Source organism: Salmo salar, chromosome ssa29, assembly GCF_905237065.1.
Source record: "Salmo salar chromosome ssa29, Ssal_v3.1, whole genome shotgun sequence".
Taxonomy (NCBI): domain Eukaryota; kingdom Metazoa; phylum Chordata; class Actinopteri; order Salmoniformes; family Salmonidae; genus Salmo; species Salmo salar.
Window position 1 is genome coordinate 21,953,873 of NC_059470.1, and position 23,824 is coordinate 21,977,696.

A 23,824-nucleotide genomic window follows, 5' to 3' on the forward strand; every position below is an offset into this window, starting at 1 on the left:
CATTAGAGAAGGCCATCTCCTGGCCCCCTCTGTCCCCCCTCCCAAACCCTCAAGGGGAGAGAGGGGGAGTCAGATGGCTTTCTAATGGACCTAGGCTACTGGAACTACAGAGGCTGATGGGATTCCGAGGCAATTACTACCCACCTGCAAATGAGAAATTCTCATTCTCAGTAACAGGTTCCCTGGGCAGCGTCCCCTTAGATTTTTGTTATCTGCTGCTGATAGTTGGTGAGGAGGCTGGTGCATTTTCACTCAGGAGTTGTTAGTGAGGAATAGTCAGGAAAGGTTGGTATTGCTTCTGTGTTTTGGTGGAAGTTAGCTTTCGCCAAAGACCGCAGGGGCCAATGCCAGCCTCGCAGACCCCGGTATCACAGCGCCATCTCAAGGCTGACAAAATGCTTGGCACCCCCACTGATCACCCTGGCATGGCAAACGGGGCATACGCTGCACCCTCGCAGCCCCCCATAAAGCCCAGTGATCATAACACAGAGGGGGACTGATGGGCGCTGGTGGGAGTGGATAGCCCCTAGTGAAGGCTTCACCAAGGTCTCTCTGTTACTGCCAGCTGGGCGCTCGCAAAGCATCGTTCACACACACACACACTCTTTGTCGACCCATACAGCTGGAGCGCTGCAGAAAAGGAGCATTAGTGAGGGAGAGAGACAGCTCTGAAACGCTACGTTTTTGCCTGATTAAGCTTGTAGGGGAAAAAGAGCAAAGTAGCAAATGGATCCCATTTGTAAACCCAATGTTTTTACTTAAGACTTTTATGAAGTCAATGCAAGCTTTCAGCTCAAGAGGAAAGGGAAAGGTCGCTGGAAAAGCAGACGTTCTTATTGGTCATCTGCCTCATCGGCCAGTTTGCAATTCTCAACAGTGAGTCATCACCCCATAGAGCTGCATATAGTACTAGAGTGGCTGATGCCATATTGTATTTCTATGAACCAGCCCCACTCTCAATTATCTTTATATCGCAGCATTCTGAATCCGCACCACAGCACTGTTTTGTAGGATGACAACCCTCGATGCTTGAACCTCCCTTGGCCCCTGTGTCGCCCCCGCAAGAAAACACAACAGTCCCCCCTTTCTGACTACCGCAATTAACGTTTACTCTACAGTCTCCCTCTGCAATGGAGGACTGAAGCTGAACTGGCCAGGCTTTAAGTATCCCATCCAGGCATACAGCAGACAGTCGGGCAACTCTCTGGGGCGCCTCCCTGGAATCGTCTGTTCGCTGCAGGCAAAAGTCGTCCCTAGGAAATTTTCTGGTGGTTCATCAGCATATTCCCTGTGTGTGTGTGTGTGTGTGTGTGTGTTGCCATTGCTGCTGACATGGAGCCCCAGGAGATGGCATTAGCAGGGAGTGAAGGAGCGGGCCAGCAGGTATTTAAGGGCGTCCTTGTCTCCTAGAATCTCCCTCAGTTCACCACATCAACGCCCGGGACTGAGATCTCGGCCTGTGTTTACTTGGGAGCCTGTGTCCATGTTGTGGACAAGATGGGAAATGACAGCAAAATATGCAGTGTGGCCTCTGTCTTGAATGAGAAAATTAGTTTTCTTGACTTGGCATCATGCAGGTGTCGTACTGTTTGTATGCAGACTAGATTTTATCTCTGCGGTCTATCTCGGTTTCATGAGGAGTTTTTCTGGATGGCTAGCCTAATGTTAAGAACGACCAGAGCAGACCTGGGTTTAAATAGCAGGCTTAATCAAATCCATTAAAGTATTTAAAGTAAAACAAATGTTAGTTGTAAATGGGTATGAAGGTATGGGCGGCAGGTAGCCTAGTGGTTAGAGCATTGTACTAGTAACCGAAAGGTTGCAAAATCGAATCTCCGAGCTGACAAGGTAAAAATCTGTCGTTCTGCCCCCGAACAAGGCAGTTAACCCACTGTTCCTAGGCCATCATTGGAAATAAGAATTTGTTCTTAACTGACTTGCCTAGTTAAATAAAGGTAAAAAAAATACTAAATGAATGATGTGAGAAGTGGAACTTTTCAATATGAGGCTGATTACTGTATGTACTGAGTGTATCGCTAACTGTGTCGCTCATAACCTTCCGGTGTTTTCCCTTTATGGTCGACTCCAGTAACCTGACCTTCTCGTCTCTTCTTTTTATTGTGTTTGTTATGAAACCAGGAAACTGGCCAAGAAGCGCAAGGAGACGATGAGCAGCACGCGGCAGGAGATGACCGTGATGGTGAACTCCATGGACAAGAGCTACACGGAGCAGGGCACCAACTGTGACGAGGCCATCTCCTTCATGGACACCCACAGCCACACACTCAACGGGAGAAGTGAGTGTCCAACACCAGGGCATTGTGGGTGGGTTGGTGGGTGGCTGGGGAGTCTAGAGGGCTTTTCACACTACTGAGCTGAACCCAGCCGAGCCAAACCAACCTTTACTGAGCTGGCCTTGTTAAGCATTCCCCATAGCTACAGGAACTGTAGTGGAAAGGACGATGGGAAAACAAAAACATATTAGAGCTAACACAGAAATAGTGTAGAGAGGCTATAGGGACCATAACACTGGCACATTAGAGCAATTTCTTTCAATTCCAAACAAATTCGTTTTTTGTCAATGATCAAGTCATGTGACAGGCTCTTGCAAAAACAAAAAAGGTTTATACAGTTTCTGTTTACTTATTAGGCAACTCAACCGCAATTTGCAGATACAGCGTTTAAATAAGGACTTGTCGGTCTCAGATCTTAATGCGTTAATTTTCCAAAGCTGTCCAAATGCTCTTAATATTTGTTTCTGATCCTGAGCCTTCCTAAACCTTGCTTACCTAATGATCCATCTCTGTCTAGCCTTTTATTTCCCTCCTATTGCCTCTATGGGGATCCTGTGTTGACACATGGACACTGGCTCTAGGTTCTACAGGTCCTGTCCTCTGTGTACCCCAAACAGCACTAACCCCTATGGGGTCAGTAGATATACCCCAGGCCTTGCTTCTCACCCCAGGGACAGCTGGCCCTGGCTGGGATACAATCCCCTAATCCCCCCGCAGAGTCAGCACCTACAGCTCTGCATGTTGGGTCAGCAGGTCTCATCACCATATGATATTCCCCTTTTACCCCCCTCCGCATCCACATGCCCCATCCCTCAGAGCTATAAGACATTAAGGCACCCCTTATTATGATGATATTTCTTAGACCTTGTATCTCTGTTTCTGGAGACTGTAGGCTAAGTAAGTCAGAAACCGTGAAGATAGAGTTTTCTGTATTTCTTTAAACTCTGAAGGTTAGGAGGTGCCAGGGTCACTAGCCATGTTTCTCTCCCCTCACTGCCACGCGATCCTCTCCTCTGTCTGTCAAAGAAAAAGGGGACTGGAGCAAGAATGCAACTACAAACATGTCTTTGATCGTTTGGCGCGCTTTTAATATTGCAGGAGTGAAACGCCATTTCTGCCTGAAAGGGCCGTCTGGCGTGTCGACGGGCAGAGTGGAGGGGCCCGGGAAATGTTGGATATAAATAAATAAACATGCTCTCATTGGACGACAGGGCCATTCATCCGTGACCTTATCCCGCTGTCTATCACAATATCCTTGACTGACAGCTAGGTCACTGTACCCAACTTATCAAGGCAGCTGTCGAATGGCGACCGACAAACACAGCGACCAAAGCTCAGCATTCTCTGCCGGCTTTATCAACGAACCGGCTGAACGTTACTGATTTGGCTGAAATATGTTGTATGAACACAGCGCGTTGTTGTCTCACACAAACCAAAATACTGTCATTAAAAAAACATTAGCGTGTTTGTATCCATACGCTTAACCAGAACAGTACATTTTACATTTACATTTTAGTAATTTAGCAGATGTTCTTATCCAGAGTCTCAGGTTCTTGACATTAGTCCACTTGTTAAATTGACTCTGTCAGGAAACAGGCTACATTGTTTGAATCCTACAGATTTTCTGGAAATACATATGAAGTCAGAAATTTACATACACTTAGGTTGGAGTCAATAAAACTCATTTTTCAACCACTCCACAAATTTCTTCTTAACAAACTATAGTTTTGGCAAGTCAGTTAGGACATCTACTTTGTGCATGACACAAGTCATTTTTCCAACAATTGTTTACAGACAGATTATTTCACTTATAATTCACTGTATCACAATTCCAGTGGGTCAGAAGTTTACATACACTAAGTTAACTGTGCCTTTAAACAGCTTGGAAAATTCCAGAAAATTATGTCATGGCTTTAGAAGCTTCTGATAGGCTAATTGAAATCATTTGAGTCAATTGGAGGTGTACCTGTGGATGTATTTCAAGGCCTACCTTTAAACTCAGTGCCTCTTTGCTTGACATCAAGGGAAAATCAAAAGAAATCAACCTCAGAAAAAAAAAATTGTAGACCTCCAAAAGTCTGGATCATCCTTGGAAGCAATTTCCAAATGCCTGAAGGTACCACGTTCATCTGTACAAACAATAGTACGCAAGTATAAACACCATGGGACCACATAGCCGTCATACCGCTCAGGAAGGAGACGTGTTCTGTCTCCTAGAGATGAACGTACTTTGGTGCGAAAAGTGCAAATCAATCCCAGAACAACAGCAAAGGACCTTGTGAAGATGCTGGAGGAAACAGGTACAAAAGTATCTATATCCACAGTAAAACGAGTCCTATATCGACATAACCTGAAAGGCCGCTCAGCACTCAGCAAGGAAGAAGCCACTGCTCCAAAACCGCCATACAAAAGCCAGACTACGGTTTGCAACTGCAGATGGGGACAAAGATCATACTTTTTGGAGAAATGTCCTCTGGCCTAATGAAACAAAAATAGAACTGTTTGGCCATAATGACCATCGTTATGTTTGGAGGAAAAAGGGGGAGGCTTGCAAGCCGAAGATCACCATCCCAACCGTGAAGTACAGGGGTGGCAGCATCATGTTGTGGGGGTGCTTTGCTGCAGGAGGGACTGGTGCACTTCACAAAATAGATGGCATCATGAGGGAGGAAAATTATGTGGATATATTGAAGCAACATCTCAAGACATCAGTCAGGAAGTTAAAGCTTGGTCGCAAATGGGTCTTCCAAATGGACAATGACCACAAGCATACTTCCAAAGTTGGGAAGATGGTATAAGGACAGCAAAGTCAAGGTATTGGAGTGGCCATCACAAAGCCCTGACCTCAATCCTACTGAAAATCTGTGGGCAGAACTGAAAAAGCGTGTGCGAGCAAGGAGGCCTACAAACCTGACTCAGTTACACCTGCTCTGTCAGGAGGAATGTGCCAAAATTCCTCCAACTTATTGTGGGAAGCTTGTGGAAGGCTACCCGAAACATTTGACCCAAGTTAAACAATTTAAAGGCAATGCTACCAAATACTAATTGAGTGTATGTAAACTTCTGACCCACTGGGAATGTGGTGAAAGAAATAAGTGCTTAAATAAATCATTCTCTCTACTGTTATTCTGACATTTCACATTCTTAAAATAAAGTGGTGATCCTAACTGACCTAAAACATGGAATTTCTACTAGGATTAAATGTCAGGAATTGTGAAACTGAGTTTAAATGTATTTGGCTAAGGTGTATGTAAACTTCCGACTTCAACTGTATACTATTACTTCTTCCTTCACTAAAGGTTATATTGACCATTCTGTTTGACTGCTCTCTCTCTCTTGCTAAAAGCTGTCTCCTCGCCCTCGTCATTCACCATGAAGACTAACACACTCAGCACGTCTGTACCCACCTCCTACTACCCAGGTAAACTACCTCTTCAAACTCCTTTTAACACTAATACCACCTTCTTTGACCTCTTATGACCCTTGATCTCCGGATGACCCCTTCAACTTTGACCTTTTAATGAATGGCCAATGCCGATCCAGGCACCTTTGTTTGGTAAACGTTCTGCTTGATCTAACAGTGGCCTGCGAAACACTGTAATGATGCCTGTTCTCTTTTTGCCTGCAGTTTTAATTGCTCTATAGCGTTTTCACCTCAGCATACTATTTCCGGCCCCTACTTGGGAGAACCATATTTAGCCATATTGGTAGATCGATTTGAAGTGATAATGAAATTCGATGGATTTTGTTGGACATGATTTATATTAAACTGATTTAGTTATAATCTCTCATTGTTACTTATGAGCTATTTATGCTGTTCTTCCATGGGGGGGGTTCTTTGCCTCTCTTGTTGTCTGTAATAACAATTTACTGCTCTGCTATAATGTTGCTGTCTCACCTGAGGGGAGAGCACGTCACCCTATTCACTGCTATATTCTCTCTTCCTTGTTAACCCCCTACTCTGCACTGGTTTTGGGGTGTGGGCAGATCCCTTTGTGCCAACCGCTATCTTGGGTGAGAAAACATTCTTTATTTATTTCCTACAATACATTTCTTATGCTTACAGACCAACTAAGAGACAGCCTACTCTAAAATAGACCAGGTGCTGTGCATTTGAGGGAAGGAGAGAGGGGAGAGAGGGGAGGGGAGAGAGAGAGAGAGAGAGAGAGAGTCAGAGTAATTTGGACAGTTTTTTTCTTCCTGATAATGGCTTTCACACATTCATACCTGCCTGCTTTTCTTCTTTATGTCAGACCAGAAGGTTTTGTTTCTTTCTAATCAAGCTGAGGTTGGCTAATTCACTCCATCCCATCCGCATTCCGTGTCGTGCGTGTGACGTCACGTATGTCTATGACCTCTCATATGCATGGACAGACAATGTGGACTGGATGAGGGGGAGTGGCACAGCAAACAAACTGAAAACATGCATACAAACAGACAAAGTAGTTCCAATCGCCATAGCAGAAAGTAGTTCCAATCGCCATAGCAGAAAGTAGTTCCAATCGCCATAGCAGAAAGTAGTTGCCATAGCAGAAAGTAGTTCCCATCGCCATAGCAGAAAGTAGTTCCCATCGCCATAGCAGAAAGAAGTTCCCATCGCCATAGCAGAAAGAAGTTCCCATCGCCATAGCAGAAAGAAGTTCCCATCGCCATAGCAGAAAGAAGTTCCCATCGCCATAGCAGAAAGAAGTTCCCATCGCAGAGAGAAGTTTCCATTGCCATAGCAGAAAGAAGTTTCCATTGCCATAGCAGAAAGAAGTTCTCATTGCCATAGCAGAAAGTAGTTTCCATTGCCATAGCAGAAAGAAGTTTCCATTGCCATAGCAGAAAGAAGTTTCCATTGCCATAGCAGAAAGAAGTTCCCATTGCCATAGCAGAAAGTAGTTGCCATAGCAGAGAGAAGTTCCCATTGCCATAGCAGAAAGAAGTTCTCATTGCCATAGCAGAAAGAAGTTCTCATTGCCATAGCAGAAAGTAGTTTCCATTGCCATAGCAGAAAGAAGTTTCCATTGCCATAGCAGAAAGAAGTTTCCATTGCCATAGCAGAAAGCAGTTCCCATTGCCATAGCAGAAAGCAGTTCCCATCGCCATAGCAGAAAGCAGTTCCCATCGCCATAGCAGAAAGCAGTTCCCATCGCCATAGCAGAAAGCAGTTCCCATCGCCATAGGAGAAAGCAGTTCCCATCGCCATAGCAGAAAGCAGTTCCCATCGCCATAGCAGAAAGCAGTTCCCATCGCCATAGCAGAAAGCAGTTCCCATCGCCATAGCAGAAAGCAGTTCCCATCGCCATAGCAGAAAGCAGTTCCCATCGCCATAGCAGAAAGCAGTTCCCATCGCCATAGCAGAAAGCAGTTCCCATCGCCATAGCAGAAAGCAGTTCCCATCGCCATAGCAGAAAGCAGTTCCCATAGCAGAAGGCAGTTCCCATAGCAGAAAGCAGTTCCCATAGCAGAAAGCAGTTCCCATAGCAGAAAGCAGTTCCCATAGCAGAAAGCAGTTCCCATAGCAGAAAGCAGTTCCCATAGCAGAAAGAAGTTCCCATAGCAGAAAGAAGTTCCCATAGCAGAAAGAAGTTCCCATAGCAGAAAGAAGTTCCCATAGCAGAAAGAAGTTCCCATAGCAGAAAGAAGTTCCCATAGCAGAAAGAAGTTCCCATAGCAGAAAGAAGTTCCCATAGCAGAAAGAAGTTCCCATAGCCATAGCAGAAAGAAGTTCCCATCGCCATAGCAGAAAGAAGTTCCCATCGCCATAGCAGAAAGCAGTTCCCATCCCCATAGCAGAAAGAAGTTGCCATAGCAGAAAGAAGTTCCCATTGCCATAGCAGAAAGAAGTTCCCATTGCCATAGCAGAAAGAAGTTCCCATTGCCATAGCAGAAAGAAGTTCCCATTGCCATAGCAGAAAGAAGTTCCCATTGCCATAGCAGAAAGAAGTTCCCATTGCCATAGCAGAAAGAAGTTCCCATTGCCATAGCAGAAAGAAGTTCCCATTGCCATAGCAGAAAGAAGTTCCCATTGCCATAGCAGAAAGAAGTTCCCATTGCCATAGCAGAAAGAAGTTCCCATTGCCATAGCAGAAAGAAGTTCCCATTGCCATAGCAGAAAGAAGTTCCCATCGCCATAGCAGAAAGAAGTTCCCATCGCCATAGCAGAAAGAAGTTGCCATAGCAGAAAGAAGTTCCCATCGCCATAGCAGAAAGAAGTTCCCATCGCCATAGCAGAAAGAAGTTCCCATCGCCATAGCAGAAAGAAGTTCCCATCGCCATAGCAGAAAGAAGTTCCCATCGCCATAGCAGAAAGATGTTCCCATCGCCATAGCAGAAAGATGTTCCCATCGCCATAGCAGAAAGATGTTCCCATCGCCATAGCAATGACCATATAGAGAAGTGGCAAACATTGGAAAGCTCTTGGGCAAAGCTAAGGAATTATACACTTTTGCCAATGTAAATATTGCCTAGCCGACCCTTGTCAACTCCTTCAGAACAATAATTGTCAGTTCCAACCCTTTCATTTAGAGAAACTTGCAGTTTCAATAACTTTGTCTTGGTAGGTTGTTTGTTGTGCAGCCATGTACATTAGACAACATACACACACCACCTGTAGACATTTAACATATCAACATACAGTAAAATGTATTTTTTTTAACCAGATTTACACACTTTAGGGTAGTAGACAGAGCTAAAAAGCACAACAGTGTCTCAAGCAAGCATGGCATGAGTGATTATCTAGATGTTTCCCCAGGCAAGTCCCAATAGTTCACATTCACCGTTTACAGTACCTCAGAAAAGGGCAAGCTAGTGGTTTCACTTGTTTTCTAGAGAGGTTTTCAAACGTGATCAGGAGATGATTTACCACAGATGTAGGATCTTAATTTGATCAATCTTTTGTTGCTGAGAATTTTCATAAATTTGCATAAGTTCACTAAAAACCCACACTAACAAACGGTTATATTAAGATTATTGCACTTTTCATTTAGCCTACTTTTGGCCAGCTAATAGACTAACCACTGATCAAGCAACATTATGGACTAAAGGTTCAAATCCTGTTGCTGCAGGATTATTCTTGCTTTGACAATATAGGTTAAGTTAGTTAAACTGATTTGGCAAATGTCAAATGAAAATGTTATTTATTAAGTAAACAAAATGTTTTGGTTCTTTATCATGTAATTATCAGCATTGATTACATTGAAATGGCTAATTCTAGGTGATTCCAACCAAATTAACACAACCCCAACTAAAGTATCCCAAATCTAGCTTTCTGAGAGGTGTCCAATTGAACTGAATAGTTGCTTTGATCAGGACTCCCGGAATGGCAAAAAAATGTTGATGCCTAGAAACAGCTAGAGAAAATTAAAACTGTGCAGGTGCTCATGCCTAAACTTTATATTGTTGCTTATACCCTGTTTCCTTTCTCTTCTTTTCTTCTTCACATTTAACCTGTTATGTCCTCTAATAAAGTGCCCATTAATGGTAAGTTGCCAGTCTGCCCTGTTTTCTCTGGGGTGAGGAGGTGTGTGTGCGTCATGCTATTGAAAAGGGGCTTGCCTTGGGGGCTGCTCTCCCATCTTGTTGCCACGCATGCACTTGTGTTAGCGCATCTCACGCCCCCCCTTCCCCCTGTGAAGCTATTAGCTAGCATGGCGGTCTGACTCCACCCGTGGACAGTGTTGCCTCATGCGTATGTGGACTATGTGACATACCCCCTCCCACAACCCTCCCCCCCCTTTGTTGAATGGGTCTCACGCCTCTGACATTTTGTTACGATTTCCCATTAGACGTAGTTACCGACCAAGGTAGCCACTTCATTTGATCGTGCACCCACGTCATCCATTCACCGCCGCCATTCCATCATTTGTGCAACCTCATTTTGCCATTGGTCAAATTCTGCGGATAGAAAAGTTTTTATTGAGAAGTTAGCCACAAGCTAGCGTTATCAGAACTGAGGGCTATTCTAGTGTCAATAGAAATAAAGCCAGCTCTTTCCCCTCATCATAGAAAATAGATAGAGATACTGGGCACCGTCATCTATTGAAACATAGTGTTATAATACAAGATCCATTATGTTGTCTTCACCACGTTTTACAGCACTGTACTAACTAGTTGAGCACGACGTAGTTTATAAGTAACTCCTTTTCATTTCATGTTTTGCCATTGAATAACTTTATATTGTGACCTTGTATTCATCCATTGTAATGTCAACAGTGTTTCCTATCCTATGTCTGTACGGGGTTGTGCAGCACTCCAGTCCTGACCAGTGTGTCTGTCCTCGTCCTTCCTCTGTGTTTCCAGATGAGAACCACACCATGACCAGTGACACCAGTAGTCTGGTCCAGTCCCACAGCCACTCCTATAAGAAGAAGAGGGAGGTGGCGGATGTTCCTCCCTACCAGACCGGTCAGCTCCACCCGGCCATCCGCGTGGCCGACCTGCTCCAGCACATCACCCAGATGAAGTGTGCCGAGGGCTACGGCTTTAAGGAGGAGTATGAGGTGAGTGCCCCAACTACCTGCCTGTCTGACTAGTGTAGTGTCCCCCCTGTCCTCTCTCACATGGCACACAGTGTCCCCACATACCACAGTGTTCCCACATACCACAGTGTCCTCACAAGCCACCATGTCCAGTATACACGTATTCCACGTCACCACAGTCTGTCTGTCTTTGTAGACTCCCTCACTCTGAAGCAAACCAAGCACACAGGTCCCCGTTTGTCTTTATTTTATTTCGTTTTTCCTTCTTCTTTGTGTTTCTTTGTTGCTTGTAATGCTTGCCTTCTTTCCTGGTTTGTTGCTTGTAATGCTTGCCTTCTTTCCTGGTTTGTTGCTTTTAATGCTTGCCTTCTTTCCTGGTTTGTTGCTTTTAATGCTTGCCTTCTTTCCTGGTTTGTTGCTTTTAATGCTTGCCTTCTTTCCTGGTTTGTTGCTTTTAATGCTTGCCTTCTTCCTGGTTTGTTGCTTTTAATGCTTGCCTTCTTTCCTGGTTTGTTGCTTTTAATGCTTGCCTTCTTTCCTGGTTTGTTGCTTTTAATGCTTGCCTTCTTTCCTGGTTTGTTGCTTTTAATGCTTGCCTTCTTTCCTGGTTTGTTGCTTTTAATGCTTGCCTTCTTTCCTGGTTTGTTGCTTTTAATGCTTGCCTTCTTTCCTGGTTTGTTGCTTTTAATGCTTGCCTTCTTTCCTGGTTTGTTGCTTTTAATGCTTGCCTTCTTTCCTGGTTTGTTGCTTTTAATGCTTGCCTTCTTTCCTGGTTTGTTGCTTTTAATGCTTGCCTTCTTTCCTGGTTTGTTGCTTTTAATGCTTGCCTTCTTTCCTGGTTCGTTGCTTTTAATGCTTGCCTTCTTTCCTGGTTTGTTGCTTTTAATGCTTGCCTTCTTTCCTGGTTTGTTGCTTTTAATGCTTGCCTTCTTTCCTGGTTTGTTGCTTTTAATGCTTGCCTTCTTTCCTGGTTTGTTGCTTTTAATGCTTGCCTTCTTTCCTGGTTTGTTGCTTTCCTTCTCTTTTCTTTAGTGTTTAGATTCCTTGTTTGTTAGACGTTTCTGCATGGAGTTGCACTTTTGGTCTTTGTGAATGAACTTGTCATGAGCAATTAGTGCACAAAATACACTAGTTCTGTGTCCACACACTCCTCCCGTTCCAATGTTTGTGTCACCACTGAATTTCTCTGGCTTAGTGTTTGGGCTCCTGCAGTTTGTTGACTGCATGCCACACTGCTTAGATCTTACTGCCTCGTGGACACCATCCATTTAGTCTAGCAGCGCTAAACCGCCCTGGTTTGAAAATTTGCCTTCTAAATCTTGAAAATCCTACACCACACACACACACACACACACACTTAAGGGGGGATTTCTGAGACTGTGACTTTGTGTTTACAGCTGAGACCATTGCGAGCTGCCAGCGATGCCTAGAGTCTGTATAATGAACGAATTAGATGTGAACAGCGCTTCTCTCCAGAAGCTGATGACAAACCTAACGAATGTCACAGCAGTGTCTTATTCCCTCGCTATTCAGCACATAGTGTGTGATTGTGGTGTTACGTGTGTGTGTGTGTGTGTGTGTGTGTGTGTGTGTGTGTGTGTGTGTGTGTGTGTGTGTGTGTGTGTGTGTGTGTGTGTGTGTGTGTGTGTGTGTGTGTGTGTGTGTGGTGTTACGTGTGTGTGTGGTGTTACGTGTGTGTGTGGTGTTACGTGTGTGTGTGTGTGTGTGTGTGTGGGAGTGTGCTTGAATGCACGTATTTGTTTGTGTGTATACGTACAATATACACAAGCTACCTCGCTCACCTTCCAACCCATCACAAGGGAGTTTCTACCTTTTTCAACAGGTATTTACCTGTAATGAACTATCCACCAACCCCCCTCCCATCTTATCCTTTACTTTGCTATACCCACTACTTACACAATAAACGACACAGGAATCAAATCAATAATTTAAGCTCCAATACCCGGGCCCTGTGGTTTGGTGCTACCCTCAGGGCTCAATTCATTATGGATATGGATGGAAGGCTTAGGCTACTAGTGCAATAATACAGTATTGCCAGTCGGGAAAAAAATAGTGTGGAATAATTTATGACACCCCCTTCCACCCCTCCATCTGAAAGTGCTTCACTTCACTGTTTTTTTAAACATTTTCTATCTTTCTATTTGCAATGCCTCTAGAAGTTAGAGACGTCGTTCTCTTTCCTTTTCCTGCTACCACTGTCTTAGGTGTAAATGGTCTAGACATGACGAGCCGAGCACCAAACTAAACTGATCAATTCTAATCTCTCCCCCGATTCCATGCTTCTTGTTATTCCATAACTTTGTCTATGGGAAAGATAAACAAGGTAAGCGAGTCCCCTTTTTGGTTTGATTGTGAAATATGTTTTTAGATCGTTGCTTTGTCGTAGTATTGTAGAAGCCCTAGATGCAGCTAGCATACAACCTATAGCTCCTATCTTGTAGAGTTGCTTCCTATGATATTGATCATAATTCTTTCTTTGATACCTGCTGTTCCATTGGCTACCCGGACTATTTGCATTGACCCCCCCCCCCCATCCCCCTTTTTTTTTTACACTGTTTATTATCTATTATCAATGTATAATCACTTTACCCCTACCTACATGTACATATTACCTCAATTACCTGGACTATCCTGTTCCCCCACACATTGACTCGGTACCGGTACCCCCTGTATATAGCTTCGCTACTTGTATTTTATTGTTACTCTTTTATTTTTTATTTCGTTTATTTAGTAAATATTTTTCTTAACTCTTATTTTTCTGAAAACTGCATTGTTGGGTAAGTAAGCATTTCAGGGTAAGGTCCACACCTGTTGTATTCGGCGCATGTGACAAATAACATTTGATTTGATTGTCTGTGTCCAAAAGCATGCATTTAAGTAGACCTACAAACCATAAAATACTAGAAAAACAAACTTTTTTTTTGCTCCAAATGAATCCCCTGTGGCCAGTGAGAATCAAAGAGCAGTAAAATGAGTGGCGTTCAGTCGACACAACAGCACGTAGCAGAGGTCCCATCTAATGGAAGTGTTTGTAGACAAAACACACTCCGCATTCATCCCAGACACACAGTAAATGGGCCTGCTCCAGTTCAGGCCTGCCTCTTCTTCAAAGGCAAAAAATACATTTGATTTGTTTTGATGATAATGCAGTCAGAAGCCATTTGAAATGTTTACTCATGAAAGGCTGTAACTGCTCCAGCTTGCCCTCTTGGTATGGTATGTTGCATTCAAAAACCAAATATTAAGACTTGCAGATCATATTTAGTTGAAACCAATTGAGTTCCTGAGATCAACCTACTTTGTACCTAAATCAGCCATTAATATGCAGCTTTTACTGTGATCGTTATTCATGAATGGCCCTTACTTTTCCTCCCTCATATCCACCTCCCTAACCACTACACCATCTTACTCTGTAACACACTGTTCAACATCCAACTCGGTTTACCTTTCATGTCATCATAACACACCGTTTCTCTCCTCAGATTGGCTTCATACGGGCAGCATCTCCCAAACATTATGTTAATTGCCGAAATGTGCCTTTGTGTTTATGCCAGATTTTGCTGCCTACTGGTAAACACTTGAGAAGCGTTGTGTGGGGTAAAAACGCAGTGGAGCTGTTTTGTAGCTGAAGCTTTGTCTAAGGCCCTACCACGTTTGGTGCCTCTGAGGAGTGTTTTCAGAGTCTCTGTGGCCCTGTAGTCAGTAGCGTTGAGGGTGAAATCACAAGGGGGTTTTAGAATCAAAAGGGGTTGGTGTCGCACCTGAGTGAGAGACTGAACATCAACAGCCATTCAGAAGCTCCTTTGAGCCGCGGGAACAATGGCTTCCACACTGTTTGTTCACTCGCTTGTTTTGGATAAGATTTGGGATAAGAGAGCACTTTTGTTTGGATTCGGGCCCGTGAGAGCGGACCATAGATCTCATCTCAGTAGGTCTACTTCAATGAAAATCACCTGTGTGATGCTTTGAAAAAGTTTGAGAGGGAAAAGTATGCAGGGTTTTGAATTCATTACTTGTTTTCCACCAATCACGTTAAGGCTTACTGGCAGGTGGTGGGAAAACCTGGCCAATGGAGAATTAGTATGATAGTGCCAATGGGGTTAGATAAAGCCTGGGGCTGCCTCCTAACTATTTGACTTGTAATTCCCCCACATCTTGCTGCAAGGCTGCTTAATAATTCAATATTATACCTTTTATATTTAACTAGACCATTTTTTCATTAGCAGCCAATGTTTGGGTGATTATTAGGCTCAGAAAAAGCATGTTGTAGACTCTTAACATTTCTTGAAACCCAGTTTTGGGTTTTCCCTTGATCTGTACATTAGCATAGAAGTCTTGCAAATACATTAGACATTGTTGCAAAATCTATTATTTCTCTAAACTAGAGATCCAATATTACACCTGAACATGAAGAAATTATAAAGTACAAATATGAATAGTTGAACACCTGCCAGCGTTGGTGCATTTCACGCCACTTAATCATTTTTTGTGTTTTCTAACTCTCCCCAAACTATTTTGACAATGTGAAATGATTTATTCTTGAAGCTCTTTTTTTCCCCTCTGACACCGCTCATCCCTGAAGTTTGACGCGTGTCTAAAGTAGTTTGGGGCAACGTTCTTCTCCCGCCTCTCCCCCCACCGCGGGCCAGTGTCGGACCACGGATCTCATTATAACACAGTTGAGAAAGAGCGGGGGGGAGCGAGAGAGAGAGAGAGAGAGAGATGAGCGTAAAGAAAGGTGCTCGTCAGTCATTCTATCACTCCTATCCTCCCCGGGGGGGAGAGAGAGAGGAAGCTGAGCGTAAATAAAGGTGCTCGTCAGTCATTCTATCACTCCTCTCCTCCCCAGGTTACCTCGCTCGCCGTGGCTGCTCTGTGTCACTTCCTGCACATGAAAAGACAGCTGTCTTGAAAGATACACGGCAGTGATGAATAACAAACCAGCGCCACTTTGAAACTCAAAATCTAGAGAGGAGAAATGGAGAGAAAACAGGAAGAAGACTAAGTGCCTCAACGTTGTCAATATGTGTTAAACTGTGTTTAATGTCTCTTTACTGCATCCAATTCTGAGACATTCGAAGAGAGAAAAAGCAATCTGCATTAAAATACGGCCTGCCCTTCAAAGTGTCAGTAGTAGTGGCGGTTTACAAGGCCTGCGACGGCACGTTTCTCCCCGTACCCAATGTGGCCGGTAAAAGGTCATGTGATAATGCTAGTCTTTTAAGCTCGTTTCAAGGTGACGTCACAGTGTGTGTATACCTGATTCCCTTGTTCAAAGACGTCTTCAGGAAATAAAAACTTGATTCCTCCTCTCTGATTTCTCCCTCATTCCTCATTTACTCAAACAGCCATGTAAGCCTTGCCAAAGACTGATTTCTGTCATTGATGACTGTTAAGAAATGGCATATTTTCCCACCTTAGGCAGTCACAGAAAATACCACAAATTTAAATTGTGTTATTTGATATCGAGTGGAAGTGCCATTTCTCTCGTTACGTCTGGCACTCGGTGGTGTGGGCGGGCAGGGAGGGGGACGACGACGACATCAGTGAGAGTGAGGCTCCTCGCCATGGGGACCAGGCTGCTTGCCATTATCCACTTGGAGCACTGATCAAGGCTTCTTGTCCTCTGAACGAGTTCTGTGTCATTTTATCATTGAGGGGAACAAGCGTGAGAGCGAGAGATATGGGGGGGAGCAAGCGGCTTCCTTGGCCAAAAGAGGCTCCACTGCAGGCAATCAGAGCTAATCAGATCAGTTGTCTGATGGGGCTGAGAGAGAGGTATCGGAAGGAACGTTGGATGGATACGGCTAAATAACAATGCATGATTATGATCTATTTATACATTCTTGAAACTCGTTGGCGAGGCAGCAGGCAGCTGGAGGAGACATTAACTCACAGGGGGAAGAGGCAGCAGGCAGCTGGAGGAGACATTAACTTACAGGGGGAAGAGGCAGCAGGCAGCTGGAGGAGACATTAACTTACAGGGGGAAGAGGCAGATGGAGGAGACATTAACTTACAGGGGGAAGAGGCAGCAGGCAGCTGGAGGAGACATTAACTTACAGGGGGAAGAGGCAGCAGGCAGCTGGAGGAGACAATAACTTACAGGGGAAGAGGCAGCAGGCAGCTGGAGGAGACATTAACTCACAGGGGGAAGAGGCAGCAGGCAGCTGGAGGAGACATTAACTTACAGGGGGAAGAGGCAGATGGAGGAGACATTAACTTACAGGGGGAAGAGGCAGCAGGCAGCTGGAGGAGACATTAACTTACAGGGGAAGAGGCAGGTGGAGGAGACATTAACTTACAGGGGAAGAGGCAGCAAGCAGCTGGAGGAGACATTAACTTACAGGGGAAGAGGCAGGTGGAGGAGACATTAACTTGCAGGTGGAGGAGACAATAACTTACAGGGGAAGAGGCAGCAGATGGAGGAGACATTAACTTACAGGGGAAGAGGGAGCAGATGGAGGAGACATTAACTTACAGGGGAAGAGGCAGGTGGAGGAGACAATAACTTACAGGGGAAGAGGCAGCAGATGGAGGAGACATTAACTTACAGGGGGAAGAGGCAGCAGATGGAGGAGACATTAACTTACAGGGGAAGAGGCAGGTGGAGGAGACATTAACTTACAGGGGAAGAGGCAGATGGAGGAGACATTAACTTACAGGGGAAGAGGCAGGTGGAGGAGACATTAACTTACAGGGGAAGAGGCAGCAGATGGAGGAGACATTAACTTACAGGGGAAGAGGCAGCAGATGGAGGAGACATTAACTTACAGGGGGAAGAGGCAGCTGGAGGAGACATTAACTTACAGGGGAAGAGGCAGCAGATGGAGGAGACATTAACTTACAGGGGAAGAGGCAGGTGGAGGAGACATTAACTCACAGGGGGAAGAGGCGGATGGAGGAGACATTATCTTACAGGGGAAGAGGCAGATGGAGGAGACATTAACTTACAGGGGAAGAGGCAGCAGATGGAGGAGACATTAACTTACAGGGGAAGAGGCAGCAGATGGAGGAGACATTAACTTACAGGGGAAGAGGCAGGTGGAGGAGACATTAACTTACAGGGGAAGAGGCAGGTGGAGGAGACATTAACTTACAGGGGAAGAGGCAGCAGATGGAGGAGACATTAACTTACAGGGGAAGAGGCAGCAAATGGAGAGACATTAACTTACAGGGGAAGAGGCAGATGGAGGAGACATTAACTTACAGGGGAAGAGGCAGCAGATGGAGGAGACATTAACTTACAGGGGAAGAGGCAGGTGGAGGAGACATTAACTTACAGGGGAAGAGGCAGCAGATGGAGGAGACATTAACTTACAGGGGAAGAGGCAGGTGGAGGAGACATTAACTTACAGGGGAAGAGGCAGCAGATGGAGGAGACATTAACTTACAGGGGAAGAGGCAGCAGATGGAGAGACATTAACTTACAGGGGAAGAGGCAGGTGGAGGAGACATTAACTTACAGGGGAAGAGGCAGATGGAGAGACATTAACTTACAGGGGAAGAGGCAGCAGATGGAGGAGACATTAACTTACAGGGGAAGAGGCAGCAGATGGAGGAGACATTAACTTACAGGGGGAAGAGGCAGCAGATGGAGGAGACATTAACTTACAGGGGAAGAGGCAGCAGATGGAGAGACATTAACTTACAGGGGAAGAGGCAGGTGGAGGAGACATTAACTCACAGGGGGAAGAGGCAGGTGGAGGAGACGTTAACTTACAGGGGAAGAGGCAGCAGATGGAGGAGACATTAACTTACAGGGGGAAGAGGCAGGTGGAGGAGACATTAACTTACAGGGGAAGAGACAGCAGGCAGCTGGAATAGACATTAACTTACAGGGGAAGAGGCAGCAGGCAGCTGCCTCACCAGCACCACTCCAGTGCTGAAGTTTATTTTTATAATTGGTCCTAATTGCGTGTCCCGGTGCGAGATCAGAATGGCAAAAAACTAATATGATACATTTTTCATGAGGTGCTCTGCTCGGGCAGAGTAGGGTTTTATCAGCCCAGTGTCTGTGTCTGTATGCAGTTGTTTTTATTCTATTTCATCTCATGTTATTTTTCGGGGGAACTTGTCCTTTAGAGGAGTATGTTGGTACAGTTTGTACTGGACAGGTGTTCTACCTCAGTGAGGAAGATTCTGATTGGCTTACAGCACCAGCGTAATGGGCACCTTTTCTGAAAAGGTTCCCAGAAGGCCGTTTTCCTGCCTCCTTTCATGTCTAATAATGATGTGGATATATATCTCTATTTTTAATAATGTGTCTCCTCTTTTGACCCGACAGGATCTGCCGCTGGGTTGTCATTTAAAGAGCTGACCTCCTAACCTTTTGGACCTTTCATGTCCTCTCTTTCTCTCTTTCTTTCTTTCTTTCTTTCTTTCTTTCTTTCTTTCTTTCTTTCTTTCTTTCTCTCAATTCAATTTCAATTCAATTTAAGGGGCTTTATTGGCATGGGAAACACATGTTTACATTGCCAAAGCAAGTGAATTGGATAATAAACAAAAGGGATTTTTTTTTTAATGAACAGTAAACATTAGACTCACAAAAGTTCCAAAAAAATAAAGACATTTCAAATGTCATATGTCTATATACAGTATTGTAATGATGTGCAAATAGTTGAAGTAGGAAAGGGAAAATAAATAAACATAAATATAGGTTGTATTTACAATCTCTCTCTCTTTCTCTTTTTTTCTCTCCACAGAGCTTCTTTGAAGGACAGTCTGCACCATGGGACTCTGCCAAGAAAGACGAAAACAGGATGAAGAACCGATACGGAAACATCATTGCATGTGGGTACAAATGATATGTCACCAGTATTTGTTGTTGTCATTCAGTCCCCTAATGGTTAGATATGGATTTGTGAACATTATTGTGAAAAATGTCATTGATGTATTGTCTGTTATTGTAAAGCAACATATAGTTAGGATCATATGAGAAATGTGTTTTGAAGCTGTGATCCTTGTTCCAAACGACATTGAATGTGCATGTGGATACAACACAGGCATTCCTAATTGACTTGGCAATTATGAAAATGAGCCTTGACATGGCCTAGGGTTCCATCTTTCTCTACAGAACCATTTCACACATTGCTTTTTTCCCCATCGGCCTACTCCGATACACACACACACACCCCACCCCATCAGAGATGAGGTGACTGCCCCAGTTATTTCCATGAAAATAAGATTCCTGACACTTCCTGTCCCTGCAAATGAGCAACCGACCAATCGCAGTGCTGCACATGGCGCGACAACCAATGAGCTGCAGGGCACATTGGGGGGGACTGACAGTTTCCTGCCGGCTATAATAATTAGTGAATAAATCATTCAGAGTACGTTAGCATCTCCTCTGTGCAATGGGAGAGAGGAGAACGATCTTCTCTGATCTCCCTCTTTATCAGTCATAATGAATCGTTATGACTAATGGACAGACACTTGTTTCATAACAGAGCTCTGTCATGTGATGAATTTGATTAAGTAGAGTCACCCATCACAGTAGTTGACTGCCCAAACTCATTCTCTGCACCTAACTGGTGATACGGGCTCTTACTGTGCCCAGATCCATCACTTTGAATCCCAACAACAACTAAGATGAAACCATAACTGAAAGCTGTAACTGAACAAATGAACAGCATAGTTCACTTACACATAATTGTTGACTGGTATCCAAATGAATAGGGACTAAATCAACTTATTAACCCAGGAAAGGCTTTGTTCTAGGGGGAAATGTTAGACACCAGCACAGTGGCTCAGTAGTTTTGCAGTATGTGCAGGAGTTGATGACCTTAAACTCAGTGGACACGCTCCTCCACAGGGATAGCCGACCAGTGTTTTCCTCTCTGTCTCATCAATATTACTAATGGGGCCTTGTTTTCTCATCCTCTCTCTTGTTTTTTCTTTCTCTCTGTCCTATCTTTATCCAGATGATCACTCCCGCGTCCGGCTGCAGGCTATCGAGGGAGAGCAGAGCTCCGATTACATTAATGCAAATTACGTGGATGTAAGTACAACACCAGCCTGGGCTTAGACATAAAGGTCAGCCAGCGTGTGTCTGTGCACGCGCATAGCTCTCAGATGGAATGAGATGATGATCAGGCTCCTGCTTAAACCCACAATCCTCCTACCCCGCTCTCCTCCTCTTCCCGCACACCATTCAGAAGTTTAGACACACCTATTCATTCTTGGATTTTTCTTTATTTTTACTGTTTTCTACATTGTAGAATAATAGTGAAGACATCAAAGCTATGAAATAACACATATGGAATCATGTAGTAACCAAAAAACTGTTAAACAAATCAAAATATATTTTATATTTGAGATTCTTCAAAGTAGCCACCCTTTGCCTTGATTACAGCATTGAACACTCTTGGCATTCTCTCAACCAGCTTCACCTGGAATGCAATTCAATTCAAGGTGTGCCTTGTTAAAAGTTGTGTGCCTTAATGTGTTTGAGCAAATCAGTTGTGTTGTGACAAGGTACGGGTGGTATACAGAAGATAGCCCTATTTAGTAAAAGACCAAGTCTGTATTATGGCAAGAACAGCTCAAGTAAGGAAAGAGAACTTTGAAAGTTTCTTCAAGTGCACAAAAACCATCAAGCGCTATGATGAAACTGGCTCTCACGAGGACCGCCACAGGAAAGGAAGACCCAGAGTTACCTCTGCAGCAGAGGATAAGTTCATTAGAGTTACCAGCCTCAGAAATTGCAGATAAATGCAAAAAAAAAAAAATGCTTCACAGAGTTCAAGTAACAGACACATCTCAACATCAACTGTTCAGGGGAGACTGTGTGAATCAGACATTCATGGTTGAATTGTTGCAAAGAAACCACTACTAAAGGACACCAATAAAAAGAAGAGACTTGCTTGGGCAAAGAAACATGAGCAATGGACATTAGACCGGTGGAAATCTGTCCTTTGGTCTGATGAGTCCCAATTTGAGCTTTTTGGTTCCAACCGCCGTATCTTTGTGAGACGCAGAGCAGGTGAAAGGATGATCTCCGCATGTGTGGTTCCCACCGTGAAGCATGGAGGAGGCGGTGTGATGGTGCTTTGCTGGTGACACTGTCGGTGATTTATTTAGAATTCAAAGCACACTTAACCAGCATGGCTACCACAACATTCTGCAGCGATACGCCATCTCATCTGGTTTGCGCTAAGTGGGACTATCATTTGTTTTTTAACAGGACAATGACCCAGGCTGTGTAAGGGCTATTTGACCAAGAAGGAGAGTGATGGAGTGCATTCGGGAAATTATTCAGACCCCTTGACTTTTTCCATATTTTGTTACGTTACAGCCTTGTTCTAAAATGGGTGATATAATTTTTTCCCCTCATCAATCTACGCACAATACCCCATAGTAACAAAGCAAAAACTGTTTTTTAGAATTTTTAGCAAATGTATTAAAAAAAACGGATACATTAACATAAGTATTCAGAACCTTTACTCAGTACTTTGTTGAAGCACCTATGGCAGCAATTACAGCCTTGAGTCTTCTTGGGTATGACGCTACAAGTTTGACACAACTGTATTTGGGGAGTTTCTCCCATTCTTCTCTGCAGATCCTCTCAAGCTCTGTCAGGTTGGAATGGGAACATCGCTGGACAGCTATTTTCAGGTCTCTCCAGAGATGTTCGATCAGGTTCAAGTCCAGGCTCGGGCTGGGCCACTTAAGGACATTGAGACTTGTCCCGAAGCCACTCCTGCATTGTCTTGGCTGTGTGCTTAGGGTCGTTGTCTTGTTGGAAGGTGAACCTTCGCCCCAGTCTGAAGTCCTCTGGAGACGGTTTTCATCAAGGATCTCTCTGCTTTGTTCATCTTTCCCTCAATTCTGACTAGTCTCCCAGTCCCTGCTGCTGAAAAACATCCCTACAGCATGATGCTGCTACCACCATGCTTCACCATAGGGATGGTGCCAGGTTTCCTCCAGACGTGATGCTTGGCATTCAGGCCAAAGGGTTCAATCTTGGTTTCATCAGACCAGACATTCTTGTTTCTCATGGTTAGAGTCCTTTATGTGCCTTTTACTGAAGAGTGGCTTCCGTTTGGCCACTCTACCATAAAGGCCTGATTTGGTGGAGTGCTGCAGAGTTGGTTGTCCTTCTGGAAGATTCTCCCATCTCCACAGATTAATTCTGGAGCTTTGTCAGAGTGACCATCGGGTTCTTGGTAACCTCCCTGACCAAGGCCCTTCTCCCCTATTTGCTCAGTTTGGCCGGGCAGCCAGCTCTACGAAGAGTCTTGATGGTTCCACACTTATTCCATTTAAGAATGAATTAGGCCACTGTGTTCTTGGGGACCTTCAATTCAGCAGAAATAGTTTGGTACCCTTCCCCAGGTCTGTGCCTCTACACAATACTGTCTCTGAGCTCCTCGGAGAATTCCTTCGAAATCATGGCTTTGTTTTTGCTCTGACATACACTGTCAACTGTGGGACCTTATATAGACAGGTGTGTGCCTTTCCAAATCATGTCCAATCAATTGAATTTACCACAGGTGGATTCCAATCAAGTTGTAGAACCATCTCAAGGATGATCAATGGAAACAGGATGCTCCTGAGTTCAATTTCGAAGTCTCATAGCGAAGCGTCTGAATACTTATGTAAATAAGGTATTCCTGTTTTTTATTTTTAGGCATTTGCAAAAATGTCCAATAACCTGTTTTCGCTCTGTCATTATGGGGTATTGTGTGTAGATTGATGATGAAAAAACTTTAATCCATTTTAGAATAAGGCTGTAACGTAACAAATAAGTGAAAAGTCAAGGAGTCTGAATAATTTCAGACCCCAATTTCATTGAAAAAAAACTATAAACACAACATGTAAAGTGTTGGTCCCATATTTCATGATTTAAAATAAAAGATCCCAGAAATGTTCCATACGCACAAAAAGCTTATTTCTCAAATTTTTTGCTCAATTTTGTTTACATCACTGTAAGTGAGCATTTCTCTTTTGCATTTCAAAAAGCGGATTAAGCAGCATAATCATTAGACAGGTGCTGGGGGCAATAAAAGGCCACTCTAAAATGGGCCAGTTTGTCACACAACACA

General features: G+C 44.1%; 1 protein-coding gene across 12 annotated transcripts in view; it reads left to right on the forward strand.

Moving 5' to 3' along the window:
* The window catches only part of ptprma (protein tyrosine phosphatase receptor type Ma), a 299,714-nt gene that overhangs the window by 236,140 nt on the left and 39,750 nt on the right, over nt 1-23,824 (forward strand). For 4 of the 12 annotated variants that reach the window (XM_045710832.1, XM_045710839.1, XM_045710835.1 and 1 more), the window contains 7 exons: nt 2,140-2,297; nt 5,641-5,715; nt 6,282-6,308; nt 9,750-9,761; nt 10,581-10,780; nt 19,484-19,571; nt 20,702-20,778. In XM_045710832.1, coding sequence (XP_045566788.1) covers nt 2,140-2,297; nt 5,641-5,715; nt 6,282-6,308; nt 9,750-9,761; nt 10,581-10,780; nt 19,484-19,571; nt 20,702-20,778 — 637 coding nt within the window. The remainder of the gene's footprint in view (nt 1-2,139; nt 2,298-5,640; nt 5,716-6,281; nt 6,309-9,749; nt 9,762-10,580; nt 10,781-19,483; nt 19,572-20,701; nt 20,779-23,824) is intronic. The other 8 variants (XM_045710836.1, XM_045710838.1, XM_045710842.1 and 5 more) reach the window with 4 other exon arrangements.